Source organism: Lepisma saccharinum, chromosome 26 (genome assembly GCF_977018435.1).
Source record: "Lepisma saccharinum chromosome 26, izLepSacc3.1, whole genome shotgun sequence".
In the NCBI taxonomy this organism is placed as follows: domain Eukaryota; kingdom Metazoa; phylum Arthropoda; class Insecta; order Zygentoma; family Lepismatidae; genus Lepisma; species Lepisma saccharinum.
The window spans coordinates 32,490,548-32,517,832 of record NC_139254.1 but is presented as its reverse complement, the minus strand read 5'-3'; the positions used below and the strand labels follow the sequence as shown (position 1 = coordinate 32,517,832).

The following is a 27,285-nucleotide window of genomic DNA, read 5'->3' as shown; positions in this document are numbered from 1 at the left end:
CACTTTATGCACAGTAAGACTAATCGGAACTGGACCTACAGTTTAAAGTGGCATCCGAACCAGTATGTGCCTCCACCGGGTTCGAACCCGGGACCCATGTATTACAAGGCAATGACGCTACCATTGCGCCATCGGGGAGGCAACATTCAAAAAAGTGACTGACCATGAATTCGCTAATTTTGTGTATCAAATTTCGAAAGAGAAGAATGATTTCTATGATGATGAAGACGGAGAATCTGAAATTGTGAGAACAATGTAGATGAACATGTAATAACTCTCCTTCGAAGTGTGTATGCATCTGGTCGTAATCCGTCCTCGTTTAACTTAACAATTTTATTTAATTTTACTTTCATAACTGTAAAAAAATAAATAAATTGCAATATAATAAAGTAACGCATCATATAGCAATACTTAGGGAAGAAACTGGCATGTATATCATATTTGAATCGTAAAAGAAACCTATGTTATTTACAATAACCCCCGCTACCAACGAATGGTGTCAAGTGTATGTTATCAAGCGAGGATTAAAGAACGGATTGGGCCTCGCATTGTAATCTCGCCCAGGGCTTCGCAATATGTTGTTACCCTACTGGTTGCTGCTAGAAACTTTTGTCTTAAATGCACGAATAATTGTTTTGAGGAATAGGAGAGCGCACATGTGAGAGACAATTCATATATTTTTTGCTGTTGGTTTGTTATGAAATAGATGTGGATGAATTCATTATGTACTGAATTTAAATAATATATGTTATACGTATACATTAAAGAAGATTTCAATACATACACAATTTAGTGTAACATGTTCCAGTAATTTTACGTCGCTCCATGTTGAACACGTGTAAAACATATGTTGTACATGAAAGTGTAAATGTCATGTGTACAAAAAGAATTTAATGTGTTTTCTATCTTTCAGAAATACAGTTTGTGTGCTTGTTCTTCTTTATTAGCTAATGTGAAACTAAAAGTGTTAAAATAAATATTTCAAATACGTTGTTCCAGCACAAACGCTTTACTCCGACTTAGACCCTTTTTGTGAGATTTACGAGGATAATAACGTATTTGATACTACTATTACTACTACATAATAATAATAATAATAACAACATTAATCATAATAACAATAACAACAATGATATGATTATTATTAAAATAATTATTGGCACGTTTATCCTTGTACTTGCGCCTCTGTCAGCGAACCTGTGGTTATTTTTACATTTAAAAACCCAGTGTTGGTTAAGACTGGAGATAAACATCAACTGGTAGTTGTCTGACCAAAAGCTTAACCGACATTGAATAACCGGTCCTAAGTGATGCTTTCAAAGTTACTGGGTTCATTATTAGAGAAGGTTTAGGAATATTTGAACTCTAAAGATATTAAGTTATGTTTTAGAAAGTGTGAAACTTGAATGTGATTCTGCATTACGGAACAATGAAATTTTAAAACGTGTTAAAAACTTAAAACTAGTAAAGTAAAAAATATGCGATACATGGAATGCAAGCTACAAAGTATTTAACCGAGATTAGATTCGTTCAGTATGCACAAAATTGAACAAAGAAGCGTCCTCGACATTATGCTGCTTTGAAAAATGCTTAGTTCTATAATTTTCATTGTTTTCGTAGGATTTCACAAATTAAAAAGCCTGTTCCAAATACTAAAGCGCGATTTAAAAAACACACCTTTTATGTGATTAAAGCAAGAACAAATATTATGAAAATGTGAACTATCTGGAGAATGAGTGTGTTCTACAATGTTGTAGAGATGTATAATGATAACATTGATACACGTTCTATGTCGTCATGAAATTTTAAAGAGTCAGTAAATAAAATACTGTCAAATAATGTTACCTAACATGTATCACGCTATATTTCTGACTGTGTATGTAGTATGAATGACTATAATATGGATTAAGTTAAGTGGTCATCACTCTATTGTGTTCAGTACAAATAAATAAATATGGATAGAAAATACTTACCATATTGAAGGCCTTTGAGCAATCAAACTTTCTGGCTCGAAGAAATCGCAGGAGGAAGGCATCATCTGTCCTCGCTCGCAAGTTTTGTTCCGCTGAAATGGATATACAGATGCATGATGATAACAATTAACTTATACACAATCAGGTATGTAAAATATGCTCTTCTTCAATATGCAAAGGATGTATGTGAGTTCATGGGAAACAACGTATTACTTAAGTTTCTAAAATATATAAAACTTAAATAATTTATGCTATATTTCATTTCCATCGCTTTCATTAATAAATAGGTTAATGAAGACACTATAGACGACACACATTAAAGCCATTCTGCTTATCTGGGATCAAAGTTCTCGACGTATTCCTTCTCATCTTGGAGAGCCAAAGGCTGCATACAAAGATCCAGTGTATGTGAGCAGTAGGTATCAGGGGGAAACGATAAACAAAGCCTCTACAGAAGAGGAATGAAAATATTTATGAAATGGAGGAATTGAAAAGCTTTAAACATTTCATATAAATATATATTTCGTGGAGCGATATTTAAGACAATACCTATATATGAATATTTTGAGTGAACCGCCTAATGATGGATAATATGAAGCAAATGTTGAATTAGCTAGGATAAGAAGGGAATCATGGAGGATGGGTTATAAGAGAGAGACTTATATATGCTTATGCTAGCTAAAATTGTGGATATCATATTTTCTTGTTTTACCTAATTTTCATCAGTTTTTGTCTAATCGTGGCGATGATGATGTTGATGAATGATTATAATTATTGGGTTTATAACTAGTCAACAATGAATGATTTTCAATGATTTTGTTATGCTAATACTGAACATGTAGTCAGAAATTCTCTATTGGGCTCCATTTTGTTTTTTAACGCGTTAACATTTTTTCCCCTTGTAGTCCATTTGTATCATTAAGTTCTATTATAGTAGCAAAAGAACAGCATTTTGAGTTCCAATCCATGGATAAAAGTGACTTCCTTTGCTTAAACAGTTTCTGTGCAAGCCAATCATTGTTGGTAACAATGTCATTGTTGACAACAATGATAAAATACTGGTATATTGTCATCAGAATAAACCGGAATGGAAAGATTTAAGTTGAAAATCTGTCCTCTTACATTTGTGACATAAATAAGTTTGTTGACACTAATTTGTGCATATTTTGTTTTACATACAGTGCGTGTACCTGTACATTTAAAAATGCCCCAGAAGTGTGCTAACCACACAAACAAGTTTTGTTTATTATTTATTTATTTATTAAATAAATAAAATGTTTTAAATGGCGGAGTTAAGGCAGTACAAAGCATTTTCTTCCACTCAACCATACACATAAAATTATAGACATTATTATTATATTAAACACGAAGTACATTAAGTCATTTCACATATGTCCACACACACACACACACATTATACGATAACTCATCCACACAAGTCTTAACGCCATGAATATAAAACACAAAATGCAATATATATACAAGTATAATACACAAAATACTAAATATGGAATGAAAGAATGCAAAATTTAAAATTGTATTAATTAAGTAACTGCAAGGTATTTTAAGAATTCGTTCACTTGCATATGCCCTTTAGTCTGCTTGAAAGGGGAAACTCTAATAGTACTCTGAAGAGAGTGGCGAACACGTCTGCTAAGGGAAGCAACGGATCTTACTGCTCTAGTGTTTTCTGGCAACTGGTTCCACAGCCTTACAGCGGATACGGAGAAAGAATTGAAGAAGAAGTTTGAGCTGTGGACAGGGATAGAGAGAGATGAGGAGCTGCGTGATCTGGTGTCGCGATCGTGAAATTCGTGAATAAATTGGAAGCGAGAGAGGAGATAGGAAGTTGACTTGAGGTTGAGAACTTTGTAATGTAAAATCAGAGTGTGCAGCGTTCGTCTTTCTTGCATACATAGCTACCCCAATTTGACAAAATAAGGTGATAGGTGGTCCCAATATTTTAAATTAAAAATGTATCGTACACAGGCATTCTGTAACACCATTAAGCCTTGTTTCCATGATATGAAATACTCAGTATGCTGACCAAGGCAGAAATTCTTTAATTATAAAACAAACTAAACGTAACGTTTCAACCTTCTAGCAAGGTCTTCTTCAGACTCTGCACCAAGTACAAATGTAACAAGGTGCAAAACAGGAATATATATATATACACAAAAATTACTACCCTCCAGACTATTAGAAAGTTATTCTGGAACATTCTAGCAGGTGGCTTTTACTTGTTAACTGTACTTTCACCTGAAGGCTAAACATTTTCTTCCATCTGCAATATGGTTGGACTCTTTATCTCACGCTCTTTTTCCTTCATTCTTCTTCCTTCTTCTCTCTGTCGTGTATTCACACGCAGAGGTTAATTGATTCGCACACGTAGGTATTTCACAGTATAAAGATAAAAACGAGGATACAAAATAACGATTTAATACTAAACTTACAATAACCATTTCTAAGATGGCTGAACTCCCAATTTTATCAATAACAACTTTACAAACAATTGAATACCGATTCAGATATTATGCACACTTAACATTCCCCCTCTTCCTTATTTGACTTAGTTATATTTCAGACTATCAGGCGGTTTTCTCTGTCGAGAGGACCTCCTACACTGATGCTGCTGTTGTCGCTGATGTGGGCTGCAGAAATCATCCAAGTACGATGTAGACGGTTTGTCATTTGGCGTAGAAGCTTCAGGCGCCACAGAACCACTACCATTACTACCACTTTTTCCTGTAATGAATAAGTCTTCATCGCAGAAAACTGATCCGCCGTCTTGACCTGTATCTGGACCATGAATTCGTTCATCATTATCCTTCTCCTTCTTCTCACTTTCAAAATTATATCTATCTTTCTTGTCTTGCATCCATTTTAACTGATCTTCATGCACAACCCGGTTTCTACTTTCAACATTCACCAGCCATGTAACTTTGCTTTTCCGTGCTATAATTTTTCCCTTGACATACCTGCATTCCTCTTGTCCTTAAATGGTAACATCACCCATACAAAATCGCCTCTTTGGTTCACCTTTTCATCTGCTTCTGCTTTATCCCTTTCGCAGTTTTCATCTATTATTTCTTCCATTTGGGCATCAAATTTATTCCTGAGAATGTAGGAAAATATCATTTGCTGTGGCGTTTTGTCACCTGATGCGTTATATTCACTTCTCAAAGCTACCAATACTCTCTGCAATAATTCTTCAACATTGACATGCGAATTCTTATTCAATTGCTCCAGTACAGCACAGTCTAGCTTTGTTTTCACTGTCTGCACGTAGCGCTCGATCTGACCATTGCTTTCAGGATGGTACGCAGGAGAATGGTACAAATTGACGTGACGTTCATCACAGAATGTTTTAAATTCTGAAGATGAGAATGGGGGACCATTATCTACCACAATACACTTTGGTAGCCCAAAAATAGCAAAATGTTTAATTAGATAACGCTTTACTTCTTTAAATGAAGTAGACGAAACTCTATCACAATCTAGCCTCCCCGATGGCGCAGTGGTAGCGTCGTCGCCTTGTAATCAATGGGTCCCGGGTTCGATACCCGGTGGAGGCACAAGTGGTTCGGAGGTCCAGTCCCAATTAGCCTTACTGTGCATAAAGTGGACTTAAAACAACAAATCAACCAACCAATCTATCACAATCTACCCATTTGCTGTAGGCATCTACTATTATAATATAAGTAATACTTCTATACACAAAAAATCCACATGCATCCTTTCCCACGGATGTCTGCATTCAGTCCATGCACTATAGTTCTTAGCGCTTGTATTTGACTTGACTGCCGCACAAACTTCACATTTATTTACATACTCTTCAATAGCCTTATCTATTCCTGGCCACCAATATCTCTCTCTGAGCATTACTTTCATTTTTACAATACCACAGTGATCTTCATGGGCTCTCTGAATAATGTAATTTCGCACTCCTTTGGGAACAACCGGTCTCCGACCCCAATACAGTAACTCATCCGTAATGCTTAGTTCTGCCTGTCTTCTCTTGTACGCCAACAGTTCCTTCAATTCATCTCCTTTGAACCCTTTCACATCTTGTGGCCATCGATTCTTGCAATAAGATTTCGTTAACTTAAGAATCTTATCTCGTTTCAAATACGTCAAAATCGCCTGCTTTGCATTCGGCGTAAGCGTAGCCTGGTACACAAATTCTTCTTGCCTAGGATCGTCATCATGTACGTCAGGAAGTGGCAACCTTGATAACATGTCTGCACGTTCAACCTTTTTAGTACATATTAGTTTATATGTGAAAGAAGCCAAAAATAAGCACCACCTTTGAATGCGTGGCGACGCCATAATAGGAATTGGTTTTTCCATAGCTAACAATTGCTTAGCTGGGATTGAATCTGTCCATATTTCAAACGATCTACCTTGTACGTATTTCTGGAATGTCCTCACTGCATATACGATACATAAAGCTTCCTTTTCATGCATAGGATACTTAACCTCGTGCTTATTTAACGTACATGAAATGCATTCAATCGTACGCAATTCCCCTTGTACTTTATGGCATAATTGCGAACCTAATCTATTTTGAGATGCGTCACACTGTATAATAACTTCTTTATTCTGGTCGTATGGAACAAGGACCTTGACATTTTGTAAAGCCAGTTTAGCTGAGTATAAAGATAAAAACGAGGATACCAAATAACGATTTAATACTAAACTTACAATAACCACATCTAAGATGACTGAACTCCCAATTTTATCAATAACAACTTTACAAACAATTGAATACCGTTTCAGATATTATGCACACTTAACACTCTCCTCTTTTTCTCTTGTCATTTCCGCTCTTTCTAACACCTTCTTCCATTCTTTGTTTATCTTCAGTCCCCCATTCCAGTTCATTGCGTCTTCTTCACCTTTCTTCTCTATTTCCTTGGCCTCCTTCCATTTTCCTACTAGTATTCTCTTCTCCCTTCCTATCTGCTTAGCTTCATCCCACTCTATGTCATGTCCTGTTTCTCTCTCTCTCTCTCTTAAGTAGTACATCATCCCTATGTTGTTTCAACCTGTCTTTAAGCTTCTTTTTCGTTTCTCCTATGTACACTCTCTGACATTCTTTACATTTCGCTCCATAGATAACCCCTTTCTCTTCCTCTTCTCTATTTTCCTTTATCTTGTTTGCATTCTTCGCTATTCTTAAGATGCTTCACCCTCCCTTCCAGTAAGTTTTTTTGCCCGTTTTCCTAAGCACTTTGCACTTCTTTTAGAGCAGCGAGGTTAATTTTCTTTAATCGCGGTATTCAATTACGTTTGGCTTGGATTTCGGAGCATTGAGCGAGTAAGCAAGGTAAATAAGGTCGTGGAACGAGAGACCGCAGGCTCTCGTTTGTCCATGTTTGGCGATTCGAGAGCAGTCTCCTGTTAAGATAACATCTAGACACGAATGCGAGGTAGCCGTGTGGAAGGTGGGTTAAATTCAAAATCTCAAAGAAGAAACATAACTCCATTGATTATGAAATAATATGAACTTTATTTTGGCTGCAAAATACGTGACCAGGAAAAAAAAATGGACCCCATCATATCTGTTGTGCTTCCTGAGTGGCCCTGTTATATGTAGCTGAAAGGATTTGTCACATGCCAATCGGAGTACTCATGATTTGGAAATGGTTAAAAAAATCTGTGGAATAACTGCTAAGACTAGGCATATCGTTAAATACTAAAGATATCCCTTCAACTACACTCTGTTCCAGATATCTCTGGAGCAGGCGAACGAAAACATGTCTGCGGAAGTAGTGACGCCGACTGCTTCACCAATGAACACGTGAGAGGAACGGCGTTGCTTTGAGGGGGAAGCGAATGCAGTTACAAATCTTCCCAACAGCGTGTATTGCTTCGCTTTGCCAACTCGATTTCATCTCTGCTTCTATGCGCGGCCTTACTCCAGACATAGCTGTGACAGGGTAGAATGAATACCTGTGCCTCAAAGTCCAGGCCTTCCCATGTTTGAATGAAGCTGAGGTGACAGCAAGGGGACCACTCCAGAAACTTGTAAAGAATTTCCCGGGAAATCATTAGGCGGATAACTACAACGAACTTGTTAGGAAGCTTCATGATAACTACATCAACTGTTATAATATGTTCCTAAAAATCCATTTGTTGGTCTAACATTTGAACGTTTCTCCCTCTGACAATATCAGTATAAGTGACAAACATGAAGAACGCTTACATCAGAAACTACATGTATATACAATGAAAAACCGTTACTAAAGTAAATGGAGCTAACTAAAGTTAGTCAACTACTGCTAGCCTATCAAGACAGATGTTCCTCAAGCATAATACAGCAGAAAATCCTTAACAAGTACATTTTAGATCAGTATACAGAATATGTAACAAATATTAATTTCAATAAGGCAATGTCATTTCATTACAACAAAGAATGTGTATTAAAAAATTCTATGCCCGATAGAGAAAAGCAGAAAACATATTTGAAATCAGCGGAAAAAATACTATATGAATCACCATGGACGTGTATATATAGTTCACGTAAGGTGGGAGGGGGGCAACTTTTGGTATGATTAAGGTTGCTTTATTCATATGTGAAAATCCAGGACACTGCTGACCGGAAGCTTGTTGGGGTTGGGGGGTAGGGTGTATGTAGTCACGAAGTCACGCTACTTATTATTGATACTTTTCTGTTCATCTTGTGTCAAACAACTTGAGAATGTTAGAATGTTTACCTGGTTTTCTTGCACTCCGTTTTTAAAAACCAAATTTATTTAAGAAGACTCAAGGGGGAAAATATAACTGATTTGACAGTCCCAATGCAGTTTTTCTTCGCAGAAATTCCGAAAAAAAAAACAATAGGAAATTGCAGACATTTGGTCTTCAGTCCCATCTGGTGTGTGGAATTTCGTAATTTCCTTCCCAACCGTATCCTTACCTATATGTCTCGAATTTAGGAGAATATAATTAAGTCCGAAGAAATTTTTATGAACAAGCGGATAAAACAGGTAATCTGGTATTTTTACTGAACCAAAAGGAGGCTTTGGACCCGTTGAACCCCACCTTAAATACGCCCATGAGAATCACCCTTTCGTTTCCAAAGTTAAAAATTGTTTTCCAGTGAGTTGAAATCCATGAAGTAACCATCACACAACCCTACTCACGCCACGACTTCAACCCTGAATCTTTGATGGTTTGATCTGAGTGGATCACTCAACGTGTTAAGGCGACTAAGAGTGAGATCGAATTTACGTGGGTAGAAACGTTGAAGGAATAGCTGATCACAGTTTGAAGTAGAAAATAAAGAGTTATAGTTGAATGATTTTACTGAAAACAAATTATCATCGCACCTTAGGATCAAAGTTCTAGTTTATGGGTTGAGATACACTCGTTGACTCTAGCTGCCCTCTTGTGCCCTGAAGCAACATTTGCGAAGAATTTTGAATTCGGACTTATTTGTCGGCTGTGGTTAATCGCGACAAGAGTCATATGTAGAGCTTGTATTAGTATATAATTACATATTCTATTCCTTTCTAGATACATACCTTGAACAGTAAAATGTCAACGAATTATATAACTGACATGATTTTGCATAAGTTTTATGTTACATATTTTTACATATTTGCCAGGATATTACATATTTTACATATTTTCTAGTTTACTTTACATAAAACAACATATTTCCGTAATTTTATCCTATCTTTATCCTCTTTCCTGTGTTTTCGATCTCTGAACATGATGAAAATTTGTAGCTCATGTGATGTCATATCTTCGAATTAATGAGATGTTTAGTGTTTACGGTCATCTAAAATTGACTGCCAAGTCGACAGCCTGTCTGGTTGAAGAAAAACAAATACGGGAACTGTTATTTATCGAAAGATGCTGGAGTATCTACCCCCCCCCCCCATTCATTCTGGTTACATATTTTCGTTTCGCTTTTAGGTTTAGGCAAAGCACCTAGAAACTTGGCATCAGTGGACAAGAAAGCTACTTTCCTGTACGTAGCGAGTTGCACAATACGTTCCCTTTATAAAAGTAGCTAGTATTTTCTTTGAATTGTTATTTCTGCAGATGCTTCGCTTTACATTTTGTTTCGAAAGTTAGGAAGAGCTCTGTCACATATTTACATATTCTATAATAATTTACGATATGAAAAGTAATTAATAGTTGACAAAATTGGTTTCTTAACTATGTAGATGTTGCTGTGCTTCTTTCAGTTTATAAATTTGATACCAATTTTAATTTGAACAACTTCAAATTATGTCCTTAAAATTAAGTTGAATATATTAAATAAAATAAATATCTAGCAGATTTCTTGAAATTTCTTGGATACTCGATTATTATTAATATTACATATTCTTTGATACTTCACATTTAGCTATATATCCTTTTGATAATACATATGTACGTACATATATGATCAATTATTTTTACATATTTATGTACATATTTTGTATTTTAATATTATATAAAAATCCGAGATCTAGTCATGTGTGTCACAGAGATGGAGAAGAGACAGAGAGAGATACCGAATAAACGAAGAAAGGTTGTTTTTCATTCCTTCGTATTGCTATTCTTTCGAAGATATTTCTGGGGTCTGGTGTTGAATACCGCGGCGCTCCTCTCTGGTGCCCTTATTCTGTCTGCACAGAATTGAATTCAAGTAACTTTATTTGTAAATAATGCCCACATTTCGTATGAAATTTATTAATTAGTTAATAACTTTATTTAATAATTTACCGCACAGAGTAATAAATGCTAGATGTTAAGAGACCTCGAAATCCTTTGTGTGAATTTTGTTTTAATTCTCCATAGGTTAAACGAAGCTAGATGTATATTTCACAGGTGTATCCGAAACAATGTGCAACTACCTCTGCTGGGAAACCTAGAAATCCTTCATAGTTCAAATAAGTTTTGGAACCAAATCGCCGCCACTGAATATAATATATGAATACCTAGCACAAGGTTCCTGAGCTTCTCGATGTCCTGGTGCACGTCTTCCGGCTTCTCGTTCAGCTCCGCTGCTGCTCTCTGTGACCATTCCGGCGGGAGCTGCTCCTCGTAGTACTTGCTGCTTTCGACAACAGGTGGCTCCCCATTCTGTTGCACTAAGGCGATGGCTGACGAAATCACGTCTTCTTCGGCAGGCATATCAGGAGAGTCTGCAATTACGATCAATACGATAAACAGTGAATCATATCATGGAACGAATGAATTCCAGTTCTCTTTAATTATTGCTGCTCAGACTGGTGTAAATATTTAATTCGCTTTCGCTTCCTACTTACCACTTCACAAAAATTACAATGCTTTTCAGTAATCTACATGAACGTCTGGAAGGAAGGCAACAGAGGGGCACGGTACCCCTAGAAAATGAATGTCTACCTAATAATTATATTTCACACATACTTTCATTTCAGTCAGAGTAATTTATGTTAATTATTGTAAGGACGTTGAAGAAACATGGTAATTTAAGACCGAAGCAATGTTTTGTAGGAGACATTACTATTAAAATGACACTCAAGAAACGATAAAAACACTTATATTCTATATCTGTAACTATTGGCATTTTGTTACCATCTACAAGTTTATTGTTATTTGAATTATAATATTAATAATTATTAGTATTATATTATGGGGCAAAATATGCCGCTCTTGCCCCCCCCCAAAAAAAAATTACCTTGCTTGCCCCTACCTGAAAAAAATTCTGCGGGTGTCCATGATGGTAATGAAATGGTTCTCTCCTGCTTATTGTGAAAAGGGTTGCTCTTATAAGAAATGTTAAAAGAAGAATCCTCTTCAATGCCCAACACTTCTCCCGAACACTCTAAAAATATCACCTCATTCTTGTTTATATACTGAAAGTGGAAGTGTGTAAGTTTGTATTTGATTTGATAATATTAACCTCTTAAGGATTTATAGACTCGCCATGAAGGAACGAACAGACGATGGGTTGGAACGTTTGCAAAATGTTGCCAGTTGTGGATTGACTCCCAAATATTTATTCTTGCCTTCGGTAAGAATTTTTAATACAACGAGTTTTCCGTGAAAACCACCGCCCAGAGCATGCAAATATTTTTATCGATCTTCACTAACTGGACACGCAAATTAGTCCAGCAGGTCAAGGTGATCATCTGAATCGAGATTCATTTAGAGATTGGAGCATGCACGACAATGCAGCGTAGGAAACACGCAAATTCCATACTCTGCTATATGTAACGCCGGCAAGATTTTAATTTTTATCATTACTCTACAACTACAACATAATTAAAACTGTCAAAGTTTGTTTTCCTGACACTATCTCGACGAGATCCCTTCAATTAGCACCTGCAATGTGTCCCATGTGAGTTATTTTATCTGGATTAATAATTTCAGCATGAGTTATGATTTTTTGTTACATACAAGTAATAAAAGTCTTACGAAATATTCTCCACCCAACAAATTTAGTTATTGTACAAGCCGGGGCAGCGTTCATAGCGTAATTTGAGTAGGAAATGACGATCATGATGCCAACAGTGTCGTTCTACTGTGCAAGAATTGCCATTTGCAGTAGATTTAGATTCAGTTGTTGTTTGGTGTTACTCTGAGCAGTGTGGTGGGTTTCTTGCGACAGAGCTTTTCACAGGAATTGATTTCTCTTCATGTCGACATCCCTTGGCCAACTCGGTCCCCGGATTTGTCTTGTCCGGACTTCGTTTCATAGGGTTTCCTTAAGCAAGAAGTATCTGATGGATCGCATCAGAGATGGCATTACTAGTATCTTGTCAAACAAGTTAGAACGAGTAATGGGCATCCCGACGCCGATGTAAGAATGTGTGGCTCCCTGTGGCACTTGTTGGCCCGTTGACAAGTTCAAACTCTAACTGCTAAATTGCATTGCTTTCTGTACTAAGGTCATTCAATATGAATACCTTTTTCCTCATATAATTGCATCTTTAACCTTCCGTAACCCGCGCTGCTGCAATGAGTGCCGCCTTTTAAAAATTTTTGAATTATTTTCTTCAACAGCGCAATAATGGTCTGGAAAGCACTAGGAAACTTATCTACACTACTCCCACGAAAACATAGAGACGTTCGCGCCTTTTTCTAGCGTTCATTCAGTTGCTTACACGCTTGTGAAGTGTGGCGGCACTCAGTACCGCGCCCGGGAATGTTTCCTACCTTAAATCATAGCACGCCAGCCATGAATTTGGCGGATATAAGAATAATAAAACAACGGTACGTTGTTCGGAATGCAAATTATTTGTATGCAGAGATCATTGCAGTACCCACACGAAATGTTCGAGTTGTCAAAATAACGATATTGAAAAGTGACAACATTCGGTTTCTTATATTTGAGTCAGTATGTCTTTTTTTACGTATATCTTCTAAAAGTAGGAGAAACATATTTAGATTTGAACATTTTAAAAATATTTTTGAAGTTTCTTCGAGTTGTGTTTTCTACACTTGATTGTTTTTTCTGCGAGTCAGGAAGACTTTGACTTAGAATTTTGGAAGAACTAGTTCCTTTATAAGCCCATTGTGTATATGTTTTACGCTTTCAAATCCTTTTGAAAAATACGTTGAAATATTTTAGAAAATCTGTTGAAAATTTTGTGAATGGTGAGGTCATTTTTTAGTTCCTTCATTATATGGCAAAGTTTCAATTAATTCTAGAATAATATTTTGGTGCATTTGCTTCAAGAGTCTAAGCTTGTAATTCTATGATACATTTTAATTTTTTAAAATTTTATTTATTTTAATAGCAAATACAAATATCTGAAATTTGCCTGATATCCAGTAAGTGCCAGTGTAATTGAACATCCATTTGCACCAATAATTCCTGTAAATAATGTTGGTCTTGGTAAAGCGCCACTGAGAGCCGCGCGCGGGACATTTGTGCTACTATGGGGACGCGGATGACGGAGGGTTAAATTACGTTACGAACGCTGCCCCATATTGTACCTATATTAATGGGAAAGAAAATATTAGTTTTCAGAGTGTAAGGTGTAAAATATTAATATTCGTGTTATGAATTAAGGTGATATAAATTGATTTTGGCTATGTAATTGAATTATACTTAATTCCTGGTTTATATTCTATATTTCACAGTACTTATTCATTTTGTGTTAAAATATGAATTTTGATATTGTCACTACATAAATGGTCTAATTTTTTAAACTTCAAATATTGTTTGTACGTAGGCGAACAACCTTCACCTGATATCGTTCTCTCTGGTTTTATGCTTGTGTTATGTAACCTACTTTCTTACATAGATGCGATGAGGATAAATAATAGGGAAATAAACGAAGGTACGAAACATGCAAAATCAGCTTTAACCGTCCGGGATACAAATCAAGACGTCTCACTACCATGGCCAGCCTTTATGTAGCTATATAATTGTGAGGGGTGTGTGCAGAAAGATAGAAATAGTATACCTTCTGAGGGGCGATTAATGAAAGTTGCAAATTACTAATTAGCAAGTTACTTATTGTTTTACCCGCAGCACGTGGCATATGTTAAGAGGGTGATCCAGGTGGGGGGGATGATCACTTATTGTGCGTCATACTGATAAAGAACTTTTAATGAGTGTACAATTGTTACTAAAAATGAGATAGTTCTGTTCTTTCATAGACCAATTTCATGCGTTAAGTGAGGATTTGAGGTAGCATTGAGTCACTGACTAACTCTGTGAGGGTCAATGGCTTAGGACAACGACATTTTATAATAGGCAACCCAATTTACATAAGGCGTTGGTTGGTTGCCTGTAGAGCTAGGCTCAATTTCAGGGTTGCCACATGCATAAAATATATGTGAGACATTCCATGCGAAATCAACACAGCCCCCAACCTGACCATCACCGATTTTCATGAAGTTTGGAGAGTTGAAACTGTGCATGGAACTTAGTAACTATGGAAATTTTGAGTCTCGTTTATCTTTTAATTGTTAAATTATTCAAGGCCAAATTTCAGATAAATTGTTCTTTTTGAGCCCGCTTAGCTGTACTAAATGTGCTGTAACTCCGCCCCTATTTCGCGTAGGAAGATCACATAAAGCTTATTGTACAGGGAATTGAACATGCTTTCCAGTGATATATAACAAGCCTACTTTTGCATAAAAATATAATTTTATCACGTGACCTTGAATATCTCAAAACCTGTCATCACCAAAAATCATGAAAAAAATATATTTGGTCCCTCATGCCATACTCTAAAACATATCAAAATATGATTCTGGGACTGCAATGGGATCAGAAGATACAAAATAATATGTGTAACTATGTGACTGATAAAAGCTTCATTACATGAACTACGACGAGTCAAATGTCCCTCAACACTCCCTACAAAATGTAAAGGAGTTATCCTGGGTATAATTGGTCATGAAAGAAATAGGTTAAGCACAGGGAGATCCCTAGCCGTGTGTGTGAAGCGCAGGTCCGGCATATTATTGACCGTCATATTGAATTCAACGCAAAAATTTCAAAGGAAAGGGGGTGATGTGATATATCAAATCAGATGATATATCATCTTCTTCTTCGCTCTCTGCAGTCTGGCTTCTCAATCTCGCAGCTGGTTTGTATTGTTGTGCTCTCTGGCAAACAAAATAGGTATAATCGTATCTAAGTCCCAATGATGAATTAGTAGACTCGTCTGGATAATAGACCTTTTTCGAGCAAGGCCTCATCTCCAGGAAAGTATCAACTCGGCGGGGCAAGCACCGGCACCTATTAACCTGTTGGGTGAGATGAGTCAAGGCAAAATAGATAAAGACCTTTTCCTGCTCCCACAAAAATAGGCAATAGTTAGGCTGGAGAGTTCAACGAACACACCGATCTCGAACTACACACTGGTAATGATCAGGCTGGAACGTTCATACGAACTAACCTATGCTTTTTTGTAGACTCGTATCTTGAACAGTTTATTGGATATATGAGAGAGGTTGTAGTATATAATGGAGTGTTAGATGTTTCATACATCTGACATCTTAGTTTCTGATTAGAGCATTTAGTTATGTCAAGTACACAGTATAAAATAATGATGAGGCTTAATTTCATTATTCCTAATTGAATTATATTTGCCTATTTCTACCAATTTAATAATCTAATTTAAGAAACCAAAGTGCTGCCATCTAGCGATCAGATTTGTAGACCTAGTTGTTTACATTGCTGGTTAGAAAAACCGAAAACGATTGATAAAAAGGGATTTTGTGATAAAACCATACGTGACGGGACTTTTCTTATACTTATTTTGAAATCAGCAGCCAAAAATCTAAAGGAATCAGCTATTGGTTTCCTAAAGCCAGTCTCACATGATAGATAGGAACGTACCCAGTTCGCCATCGACTTCTAGCTTCGTTACTTAACGATCGTGTGAGAGTTTTCTCTTATTCAGTTCCCGACAGAATTAGAAACCATCTCTAAATTCATCGTTAATAGAACTACCAATCGGAATTGAGGAACACACTGGCCAGCTGTAGTAGGAAGTAGAAGAAGAAAAAAGGCAATAGATGTTCGATTCTTTATTCAAGGCAGCTTAAAGAAGAAAAAGATTCGACCAATACAGCTATATAAATGATTGGGATTGGGGCGAATATTTTATTTGTTGAGTGAAGAGTCTACTAATTACTATTGTTTTTTTTAATAAATAGTTTGTATGTCTAAATTTCGTACTGTGTATGTAACGGTTATTTAGCTTTCACAACCGAAGCGAATACTATTTTGAAGTAAACAGTAAACACTGAACAGTGAACAGCCACATACGTATGTATGTTGGCTGTAACAATTAGACTGTGCTCTGTGTAGCACCGCAGTAAATCAATCTGGTAGTGTTGTAACGATATATAAGTTATGAATTGTATTTAGTTCTTCAAAGTCAATTTCACAATAAGTATTTTAGAAGAAAAGTGGTGTCAATGAAATATAAATATAATATGGTAACTTAATGTAAACACCACAATTTTTGCACTTTGGATGTTGCTAAGTTTATGTAATTTAATTGACTAGTTCGTATTGGGGAATTCTGGGTATTTCAAAACCGTACGAGAAGGATTTCATTAGAATATACAACTTCTATCGTAATATACGAGTAATGCAACTTTATGTAGTGTATCTGTGAAGTGGTATATCAATTTGAAATAACATATTATATACTCACATTCACTGCCAAGGGTTACATGTGCTGCATTTTTAAACAGTGCCAATGTTATTCTCTTACTCTTTTAAGAGAAAACATAATTTTCCCAAATCTTCAGTAGTTATTAGCATCTAAACTTGCGAAGTGGTATACCGTGTTTGCGCAGTCGCCATTTTTAAAGATGCGATTTTAAGGATCGTGTGAGAACCCTTTTGCTGCATTCGCGAACTGAAGACGTAAAAACGCTTATGGTAGTTTTGAGTCGGAGGTGGTAAGGGAAATGGGGGCCTACTTAATCCCCGTGTGAGACTGGCTTAACACTTTTGATATTACAGGGTTATATATGTTATATATGAATTTTGTACTGCGCTTCGGACGGTTTTAATCCTTTAACCTTAAGTTCTAGCGCTTTTTTCAGAACAACCTCGATTTCCGTGTAGGTGTGACTAACACAGAGGTCCCGGGTTCGAATCCTGGATACGTAATGAGTGTTCTTTGTGAGAGTTCCTTAATCAGATTCATCCTATCATCACTCATCCTTATCTTTTCGATAAGTGGCAGAAAAGCCCAGTAAAGTAAATCAAATCAATCAACCAGAACATAGGTCGTGGACATATTCCAAGGGTAGTGGTCAAGTCGTCGCCTTATAATCAAGGGGTCTCGGTTCGATACCCGGTAGAGGCGAATTGTGATTCGGATACCACTTTAAACTGTAGGTTCAGTCCGAATCAGCCTTTATACGTATATAGTGGTCTTAGAAAGAACTTAAAAGTTTAAAAACGTATTTCTAACATGGTTATTGTGAAATGCTTCTCTCTCTCAGCCAGATGTTCCGGACGCTTCTGAGTGATGATTTTAAAACTGATCTGGAAAAAATATTGAAAAACTATGTATGCTAAGTATCCAAGTTTTCTAAGAAGCCTAATGTTCACATACATTTCAGCAGCACGGTTTAATTATCATAAGTTCATTAGACGATTTACCTTATACGATGCCTTGATTGAGACCAAGCAAGACAAGAGAAGCGAGTGGGTTTCCACATAATACATTTAAGGTGTAAAAAATTACGACTCAGCACGAGAAAATAATACTTCCTAACAGGAGTAATAGATGGCAGCACAGCGGAGAGAATAGAGGATTAATAAGGTTTAACAAGATTTTGATTTTAAAATATTGAGTGAAAGTTTTATAATTTGTACATATATTGATTGTTATTCGTTTTTGAAGAACAGCCAATCATATTGAAACATATATGTTGATTATTAAAGTAGAGATATAAGAAACCATGAACTTTCTAAAATAGAATAAACGGATAATGCAAGGGGCATTTCTTCATTTTCACAATAATGATGTAATTATATGTTCTCATATAAACGATTTTAATTATTCAAATCGATAAAACTTTTTCTTAAGTAAAGAGCTCATAATGTGAGATATTTTGCTGACAGTAGCAATAATAGTAATAAAATGAAAATACTGGAAATGCGAATAGTTCGTGTTTCTAACTTCTGAATAATTGCATTATGTATTTTCATTAACGTAATTTTGTTACACAAACCAATTCACAATAATACCATTTATAGTATTTCGTGTTTTTATTTGACATTGTGACAAAAATCCTTGGAAAAACTTTATAAAATGGAGTATTCTTTCTGTTCAATTACTTTTCCATTGACTATACATGTACTCTGTCTCGGTTATCTCTGGAGCAAGGCCGCGCACACCGGCAGAGAAGGGGGAAAATCGAGTGGGTAGAGCAAAACAGTACAGGCTGCTGAGAAGGCTGGTGACTGCAGTTGATTTCCCACTCCGCGCAATCCCATTCCCTGTCGCGTTTTCATTAGTGGATCCGTCTCGCGTCACTACTTGCGCCGCTACTTGTTTTCGTTCACTTGCTCCAGATATAACCGGGACAGAGTATAGTGATTACTATGTTGCCACGTAAAGAGCACAAATCAATAAATTCAGTCCTGAACAAATATTTCCACTTGGACTGAAAAATGAATTATCTCTCAACGCACCGTAGCAGGCCGTGATTGAATTCAAATTGTATTTTTCTTAGCGTATTTAGTCACCAGCTCTGCAGTGTTTTTGGCGTATTTTATTGATCAGAGCGGCGCGGGAAGGTAATAGCCCCCGCACGAAGGCCTCTGTACGTGACTCCTTTTCTCCCGACCTAGATATCCGCCTGCTTCGTGATGTCACAACGTCCTAGTCTGCAACGCTTGGTAAATATTGTATATAGAGTTGACACATTGAGGTTGTAACCCTGAAATTGCAAGATGGAAACCTTGTTTACTTCATTCTTCTTGCCTTTCTTGCCTCTCGCGCTAGTGTTTGTTCTCACTTTCTTCTCTTTGCGGCAGGCCCTCTTCGGCGTATCTTGAAGTTCGTGACCCGCAATAGACTAAATTAAATCACTTAGTCAAAGATAAGATGCGAATGTGTGCTGTGCTATTTCAAAATAGAATGGCAAAACAGGGACTCTTATCATTTTGGTTGTTCAGATTTGGTTGATATTTTGAAATCTCTGTTACATTACATTTTAAGAGCGTAATAAACTAAACTGACGGTATACTATTTTGTTAATAAACTTTTGACGAACAATGCCTAATTTAGGAGGTAATTTTTACTCCGATAAATGTTGTAACCTTTGATATTTTCCATAGAATTCTTTCGTTATTTAAGAGACTATGGTTTCATGATTACTCTGTTTATTGTGAGGATATAATTATAATTTGATAACTAATATAAGACTTGCTCAGATCCATTAAAGTACCTGAACTCAATATGGTCTAGTACTCAATATGGCCTATTTTCTCTTTCCAAGTTCTGGTTAATTCAACAGATGACATTAGTATTTAGACTGTCCAAATGACATGATTGAACCTGTTAGCTATAGAAGTACATTAACTTGATGACAAAAGCGAAATAGCTGGACCTCGTGATTCTGTTCGCGTGATCTAATATTGCATACCGACGATTTAACTTAATACACCTTCCAATTAATAAGTGTTTATATCTGTAGTAGAGTGGGATCATTTCCATTCATCTTTGGCTTTCTTGCGTTGGCAGCTTGGAAGAGAGTCTTAATTCCGGAATACGTCAATCAACGAGCGCGCCGCTGACGTCATCTCAAAGGACGTTGCATCCCAGTTGCTCACGCTCTAGGCTGTTGGTAGGCTCGCTAGTAGGACACTCCCAATAAGCTGGAGATGTTTCGAAAATAAACTGACTATACATACTATGAAAGCTCATAATGTGTACTTTACAACAACGTAATTCTTGAAGAACATGCGTAAATTGTGACATTTGTTACTCTCAAGTTCACGTAGACTTTATGGGACTCACTAAGGATCTTTTCACTTGCCTAGACTGTGTTGTCTAATCCATGGTCTTCTGGTAACAAATGTGACATGCCAGTATATTGTTTATTGGTTTGTAAACAATGTTATTTCTATTTGCAAATATCATGTCATTGGGTGGGGCAAATAAAAGTGGCCCGGAGAACAAAGTTCCATGGTACAAACTCAGGGCCACTTTTATTTGTCCCACCCGGTATATAAGTGTATCAACATACTTATATACCTATCAAAACAACATTGTGGAACTTTCTTTACAATTTGTGATGCATTTTTGGATGTGAAAGAACAAAATATATTACTAGGACATACTGGGTACATGGTTTTACCAGGTACCTTAGGTAAAAACTCTGAGGAATATACAAATTGTTAGGTGGTGACCGTACACTATTGAATTTGCTAGAGTTAGCCCCCGTATAATTTTCGACCATAGGGACAAACACAATAGCGGGTTCCTTAATGAACAAAATCACATAATTTTTCATTCGAAATCATAATATAAATATCGGTATGATAAAAATGTAATGCTCATACATAAAACATTGCACTATTAATTAAAACATTAAATTGTTCAAGTCAATCCGAGACTTTTTTTTACAGGTTTAAAAACAAATCCCAGGGTGGAGGTGGTGCATGTAGTAGGAACTGGCAATTGTGTCCTGTTACTGGTAGGCGGTGTTGATTGCACACTCCAGTACAGAGACCCAAAGACCAGTATTCAAGATGGCGGACAACATTGTGAACGTTACACGGAACATCGTGTGGTGATGAAGTTTATAGTGAAGGACGGCATAATACCAGCTAAAATTTACAGAAGACTGCAAACACAGTACGGTGATGATACATTCATCCGCAGTAAGACATTTGAATGGTGCAAGCGCTTCAGAGGCTGCCGTACGTCTGTCACCGACAATCCCGGTCGTGGTGGTTCCCAGCCCACAGCAGTCATTCCGGGGGACATTCAGCGCGTGGAACAGCTTATCACTGACAATCGTCGCTTAACCTGTCGTGCAATTGTGTTCGGTAAGAACAGGAAACACAATAATTCATGACATTTTACTATTCGAAAAGTTAGAGTACGCTGGGTACCAAACCAGCTTTCAGCTTTTGGCCGGCACAGAAGAGTTGAAGTCTGTACTGAACTGAAGGACCGCTATGTCAGGGAAGGCCAGTATTTCCTGGATCGCATCAGCACATGTGACGAAAGACGGGTTCACCATTTCACTCCGGAATCGAAAAGAGCATTGGTGAAAAAAAATTACTTTCATAATGTGGAGGTCCCTTTTTGAACAGTACAACTAATGCTAGGTGGCCACAATTAAAGTTGCCATATTCAGAGCCCTCTGGAGCCACTTTGCAACAACAGATTGCACTAACAATCTTTTGCTTTTTGTTAGCCCCACACTGCAAAACCTACGGCACTGCGACATCTCCGTGGGGGTAGCCTCCACACACACATAGCAGAATGACTACTACCCTCTCTTCAGGAGTCACACGATTCACGTGCAAGAAGAAATCACAAGCATTTCACATTTATCGTCATATGCCTGTGGTGTGGGACTTTGGGTAACCCTGTATATAATTTCACTTCTCGTGCTCTCTTGAGTGTGAGGCATTTAAATATATCACACGTGTAAATACTGGAATAGAAGATAGGGTTGTTCTGAAAGCACTGAAAACCGGTGAGGCGCTGTCGACCAGTTGCAGTTATTACTAGGTTGTAGATTCATTTTCTAATTTATCAGAAAGAGTTCCAGGAAGAGGTACTAAAGAGCACGCAAATTGACAAAAGTAGGTTTTAGGCTTATTTGAATGAATGTCAATTAACAGCATAAGTAATAAACAATTGAACTTGCAACTGGACTCCGTCCAAATGAACAATTTCACTTAAATAATCATAATAATAACACCACCCTTCATTTTTAGAAACAATACCGGATGATTTCAAATCAATGGGTGATTGTGCAAGTATTTCGATTGCTGATATCCATTTCCTCCCATCACGTCAGGATTTTTCAAAATTTCACAATCAAAATTCTCATATTCGCCATTCCAGTACGCCTATTACAGAACGCAATAAAATGAATTTAAAGAAGGCAAATTTCGATTGTTTACAAACGAAAAAGTGATTCTGGGAGTATTTAGAATGCTGATAAGGAACATGACATACATTTCTTCCCTAGATCAGGATTTTTCTCCTAAGTTCAATCAACCCATTACATATAGTATTGTGTCTTGGACATTTTGTGAAGGAAATTTTTCTGAGGGATTTTGAAAATGGAAGTTACGTAATCAAAGTTTACAATTTTCATGCCAATGTGTCTTGTGGATTAAATTCTTACTATTTATTCTATGTGATTTATAGTTCAAAATTGGAGGATGTGTATTCTCTAAAACCAATATTTTACCAGACCAATAACAGACTGACAGACAGCTGGATTAGGCGATCTACTCAAAATGATCAACAGTTACTATGTTGGCCACCAATATCCCCGGATTTAACCCCCTGTGATTTTTTTCTGTGGGGACATCTAAAAGACATTGTGTACAAACCTCCTCTACCCGCAGATGTCAATGAACTGAAAGAGCGCATTACTGCTGCAGTGCAAACTGTTGATGCAGACATGTTGAAACTGGTCTGGGCGGAATTGGATTACCGAATTGATGTATGCAGGGTAACAAAGGGGACTCACATAGAACATTTGTGAGATACTGTGTTCAAAATTTTATAAAAGAAACGTGTAGGCCTACAGTTTTGGGAATTACATGTAAAATTTAAAGCAATGTGCATGAACAATAACATATATATATATATATAAGGAATTGAAATCGTTCACATAATTTTGAAGCAGCCATTGCTATTTTCTGAGAAAAAACATAAAAATGAATTTTATTTTTGGAATCAGCATGCTAAAATTATTCAGAGACAAAGTCATCTGCGAGTCATTCAAACCCATGCAGGCCGGTGAATCGTTGCGAATCATCCAGAGCTACCATTTTTTTATCTTCTCTAATACATGGATACTCGTATGTGTGTATGTATGTACCTAGGTATGTATGTATGTATGTATATATGTATATGTGTTTGTTCCAGCATAACTCTCGAACGCCTGGAGCGATTTCAACCAAATTTGGCACATGTATCACTTGCAACCTCGAAAGAATACTCAGGGGGTAAGACACCCCTGGCACCCCTAGGGTACGGGGGGAGGGGTTGATATATAAAAATAATCGAAAACGACGTATATTATGTGGAATCCATAGTTGTCGGGGTCGCTAAAATGTATAGTGACACTCCCAATGCCGTTCAATTCCAAAACACCCCTGGCACCCTTAGGTGTGGGGGTTGGGAAGGGGGTGACATAAAAAACGACCGATATTAGTGTGGAATCCATAGTTTTCGAGGTTGCTAAGATGAATAGTGAATCTCCCAATGCCGTTCAACTCCAAGACACCCCTGACACCCCTAGGGGTGGGGGTTGGGAAGAGGTGACATGTAAAAATAATCGAAAACAGCCTATATTAGTGTAGAATCCATAGTTGTCGGTGTCGCTAAGATGAGTAGTGACACTTCCAATGTCGTTCAACTCCAAGACACCCCTGCACCCGTAGGGTTGGGATGGGAAGGGGGTGACATGCAAAAAGGCCGATATTAGTGTGAAATCCATAGTTTTCGGGGTCGCTAAGATGAATAGTGACACTCCCAGAGCCATTCAACTCCAAGACACCCTTGGCACCCCTAGGGAAAGGGGTGGAAGGGGGTGGTATGTAAAAATAATCGAAAACGACCGATATTAGTGTGGAATCCATAGTATTTGGGGTCGCTAAGATGAATAGTGACACTCCCAATACCGTTCAATACCAAGTTCATCACCTATCGGGATGGAGGGTGAGATGGAGTGAAAAATAAAATCTCAAAAATGATTCAGATTACTGTTGAATCCATAGTTTTCGGAGTGTCTAAACTAATTGGTGACATTCACGATGACCAAACTTAGTACACATACAACTTACAATGTGGAAAGAAATACTGTGTGGGTAAGACACCCCTGGCACCCCTATGGGGGGTAGGAAGGGGTGGCATGTAAAAATAATCGAAAACAACCGATATTAGTGTGAAATGCAAGGTGTTTTGGGTCGCTAAAATGAATAGTGACATTCCCAATGCCGTTCAACACCAACTTCATTTTACACTATAGTTAGAATTCATTATATTCCTGTATAATAGAAGATTGGGATAAATAAATACCCGGGCAACGCCGAGTAATCAACTAGTTATCTTATAAAAATGTAATACCCTCAGCTTCATATTATTGAAATTTTCAGTTAATTCTTCAACTATTTTCTTAAATGTTAATTCTGCTACAGACACTTAGTTTAAGAAGTCTTCTATTATGTAATTAATTGCACTGCGCAAATTATCGGGGTGAGATCGTGTGGAAATCTCTGGCAAAGGAAAATTATTTCTTTCCCTGAAAGGGATGTTTTTATCCTCCTCCAAGAAAATTGAATTGAAAGCATATAGTGTAGCATTTCTTAACTGTGTAAATAACACAGTTTAAAAATCATTCGTGTCCATTAATGGCCTCAGTCATCAAAGATTTCCCTGCCTAAAGTATGCAGCCTTGTGGATTAAAGGACATCATTCTGCAATTGACCAACCTCGACAAGTCAACAGAGGGTTCATCTCATTTCCGCAGGCTGCTTTCCACATACGTTTTCATGGCATAGTGCTGATATATTACATGTATTAAAGTGTTCACAACACACTGGACTTTCAATTTGAACTTGGGCAAGAAATATTTGGTGAAGTCTTCGGTGTTATAAGATTGAAAGCTCTTATTGTGTATAAGTTTGTGTTCAATTAGAATGTACCTAGTCTAGGCATAAATACTGTTACACGTTATTTTGTGAATAAGTTGAATATGGTTTCAAATTTTTAAATTTTCTTTTAGTATGTTACACTTGCATATATTGCACAGAAATAGCACCAATCAGTTTTTAAAGTGCCCACTTTTTACCCCCACACAGGCTCGAAGTGTCTCTAGTCAGGCATATATTGCAGCACGGGTGGTTTGGATGGGAAAGTCTGCGCCTGCTGCCATCAGGGAGTGCTTTAAAGTTTAAATTATACGTTGCCTCTTCTTGCAGACTGTCCGCTCTAGCACTTACCATAGTTTGTAGTCCTCGACATTTTGATCAGGACTAACAGATGACCAATCAGCAGTGGAGGTGAAATCAGGAATGTTGGGATCCAGCCACCGTTGCGTCATCTTCACTTTATGGCTCGGTCAAAATCTTTCTGGAAGTTCCGTGATTATTTGTGAAACATTGCCTGGGTCAACAGCATCACTTGAGGGTCCAGGACACTTTCCGCATACAATTTCGCACCGGTTTGTAAACCCTTTTTGCAAAAATGAAGTCTGGTGGAATCCTCATAGCTTACCCCTACCAAACCATGGCTGAGGAGTGCTGATGGCATCTCTGAACTTTGGGAAATCTCTCACGAACTTCTCGAGAGCTTGACGCATACACCCTTTCATTTTGGGAGTTAAATTTTTCTTCAGTGGTAAACAAATTCTCCTGAGTAAAGAGGATCCTGCAATGCAAATTGGCGCCGTACCACTGCAGGGGCCGTCTCCATTTCAGTTCCCTCTGCTTCTTCAGGTGAGGCGTCAGGAAATGTCCAGTATTCTGTCGGTAAACTCCAAGTCCAAGTTCTTCGTTAAGCACCCTGAACATTGATTGTTGTGAAATGTTCAGCTTAAGTGCCATTATCACTTGCTTCCAGATGGGATTTCGACGGACGCGAGCCACCACTCTTTTAACAGTCGCCGCTCTTCATACAGTGTGAAGTCGACGAACTCTTGGGCGATCTTTCACACTAGTCTCAGTGAATCTATGGATTGTACGATAAAACCTTTTGCTGATCTTCAGGGTTTTAGGGACTGGAAAAACTCAGTGAGTGGCTTTCCAACCATATGCAGAGCAATTACGGCTAATCTGTTTTCATATTTGCCCTGCTCCATGCTAAGCACAAGAAGACACACACTTACTCTTCCACAGTTGAACACACAATAGTCAGTAGTGAGCTTCAGCACAAGCATGGCTCATGAGCCTGCCTACCGGATGTTTAGTACGTACAAGCCAAAAGTTTGTAACAGTATTTATGGCAAGACTAAATAGATAATTTGTCTCTAGATTACGTTTAAATGTTATCATAAGATTTAATTACGTAGGTTACATGCAATTTTATAAGGTACCTAGAACTGCAAGGCAATATTTAATTTATTAGATGGTAACATATACACATTTTCATACATGTAAAAACCCATAGTTCCCTCCCGAAATGATTGATTGGTTGATTCAGTTGGTGCTGTCCACTTTATACACAGTAAGGCTAATCGAGAGTGAACCTACAGTTTAAAGTGGGATCCGGACCACCATGTGGCTTCACAGGGTATCGAACCGGGAATCCTTCTCCCGAAATGAAATTTCAAATACGAAACTGAGTGGGCACCTGCCCCCTTCCAAAGCAAAAAAAACTTAATTCGCACAGTGATTAATTGTGTACAAGACAACCAGCCTTCTACTCAATGGGTTCGATACCCGCTGCAAGCACGTAGTGCTTAGCATCCAACTTTAAACTGCAGGTTCAGTCCTAACTAGCCTATATGTACATTAATTGTACTTGAAACAATAACTCGAGCAGACAATGGGTTGAGAAAGGAAGATCCCTTGTCAATCTATTTCAAGTTAAGTTTTCAAATCTCGTAAAAATCTGGGACTTGTGATATCTCACCGATTACTCGATAATCCAAATGGACATTTTTAGATCTCCAGGCCAACGAGGCAATA

The 27,285-nt window shown here is 37.4% G+C and overlaps 1 protein-coding gene across 1 annotated transcript in view; it reads right to left on the bottom strand.

Moving 5' to 3' along the window:
- LOC145979547 (clavesin-2-like) overlaps positions 1–27,285 on the bottom strand; it is a 60,746-nt gene that overhangs the window by 22,861 nt on the left and 10,600 nt on the right. Inside the window, exons 2-3 of the mRNA XM_083112518.1 lie at positions 10,913–11,119; positions 1,974–2,065 (exon numbers count right to left, since the gene is read on the bottom strand). Coding sequence (XP_082968644.1) covers positions 1,974–2,065; positions 10,913–11,119 — 299 coding nt within the window. The remainder of the gene's footprint in view (positions 1–1,973; positions 2,066–10,912; positions 11,120–27,285) is intronic.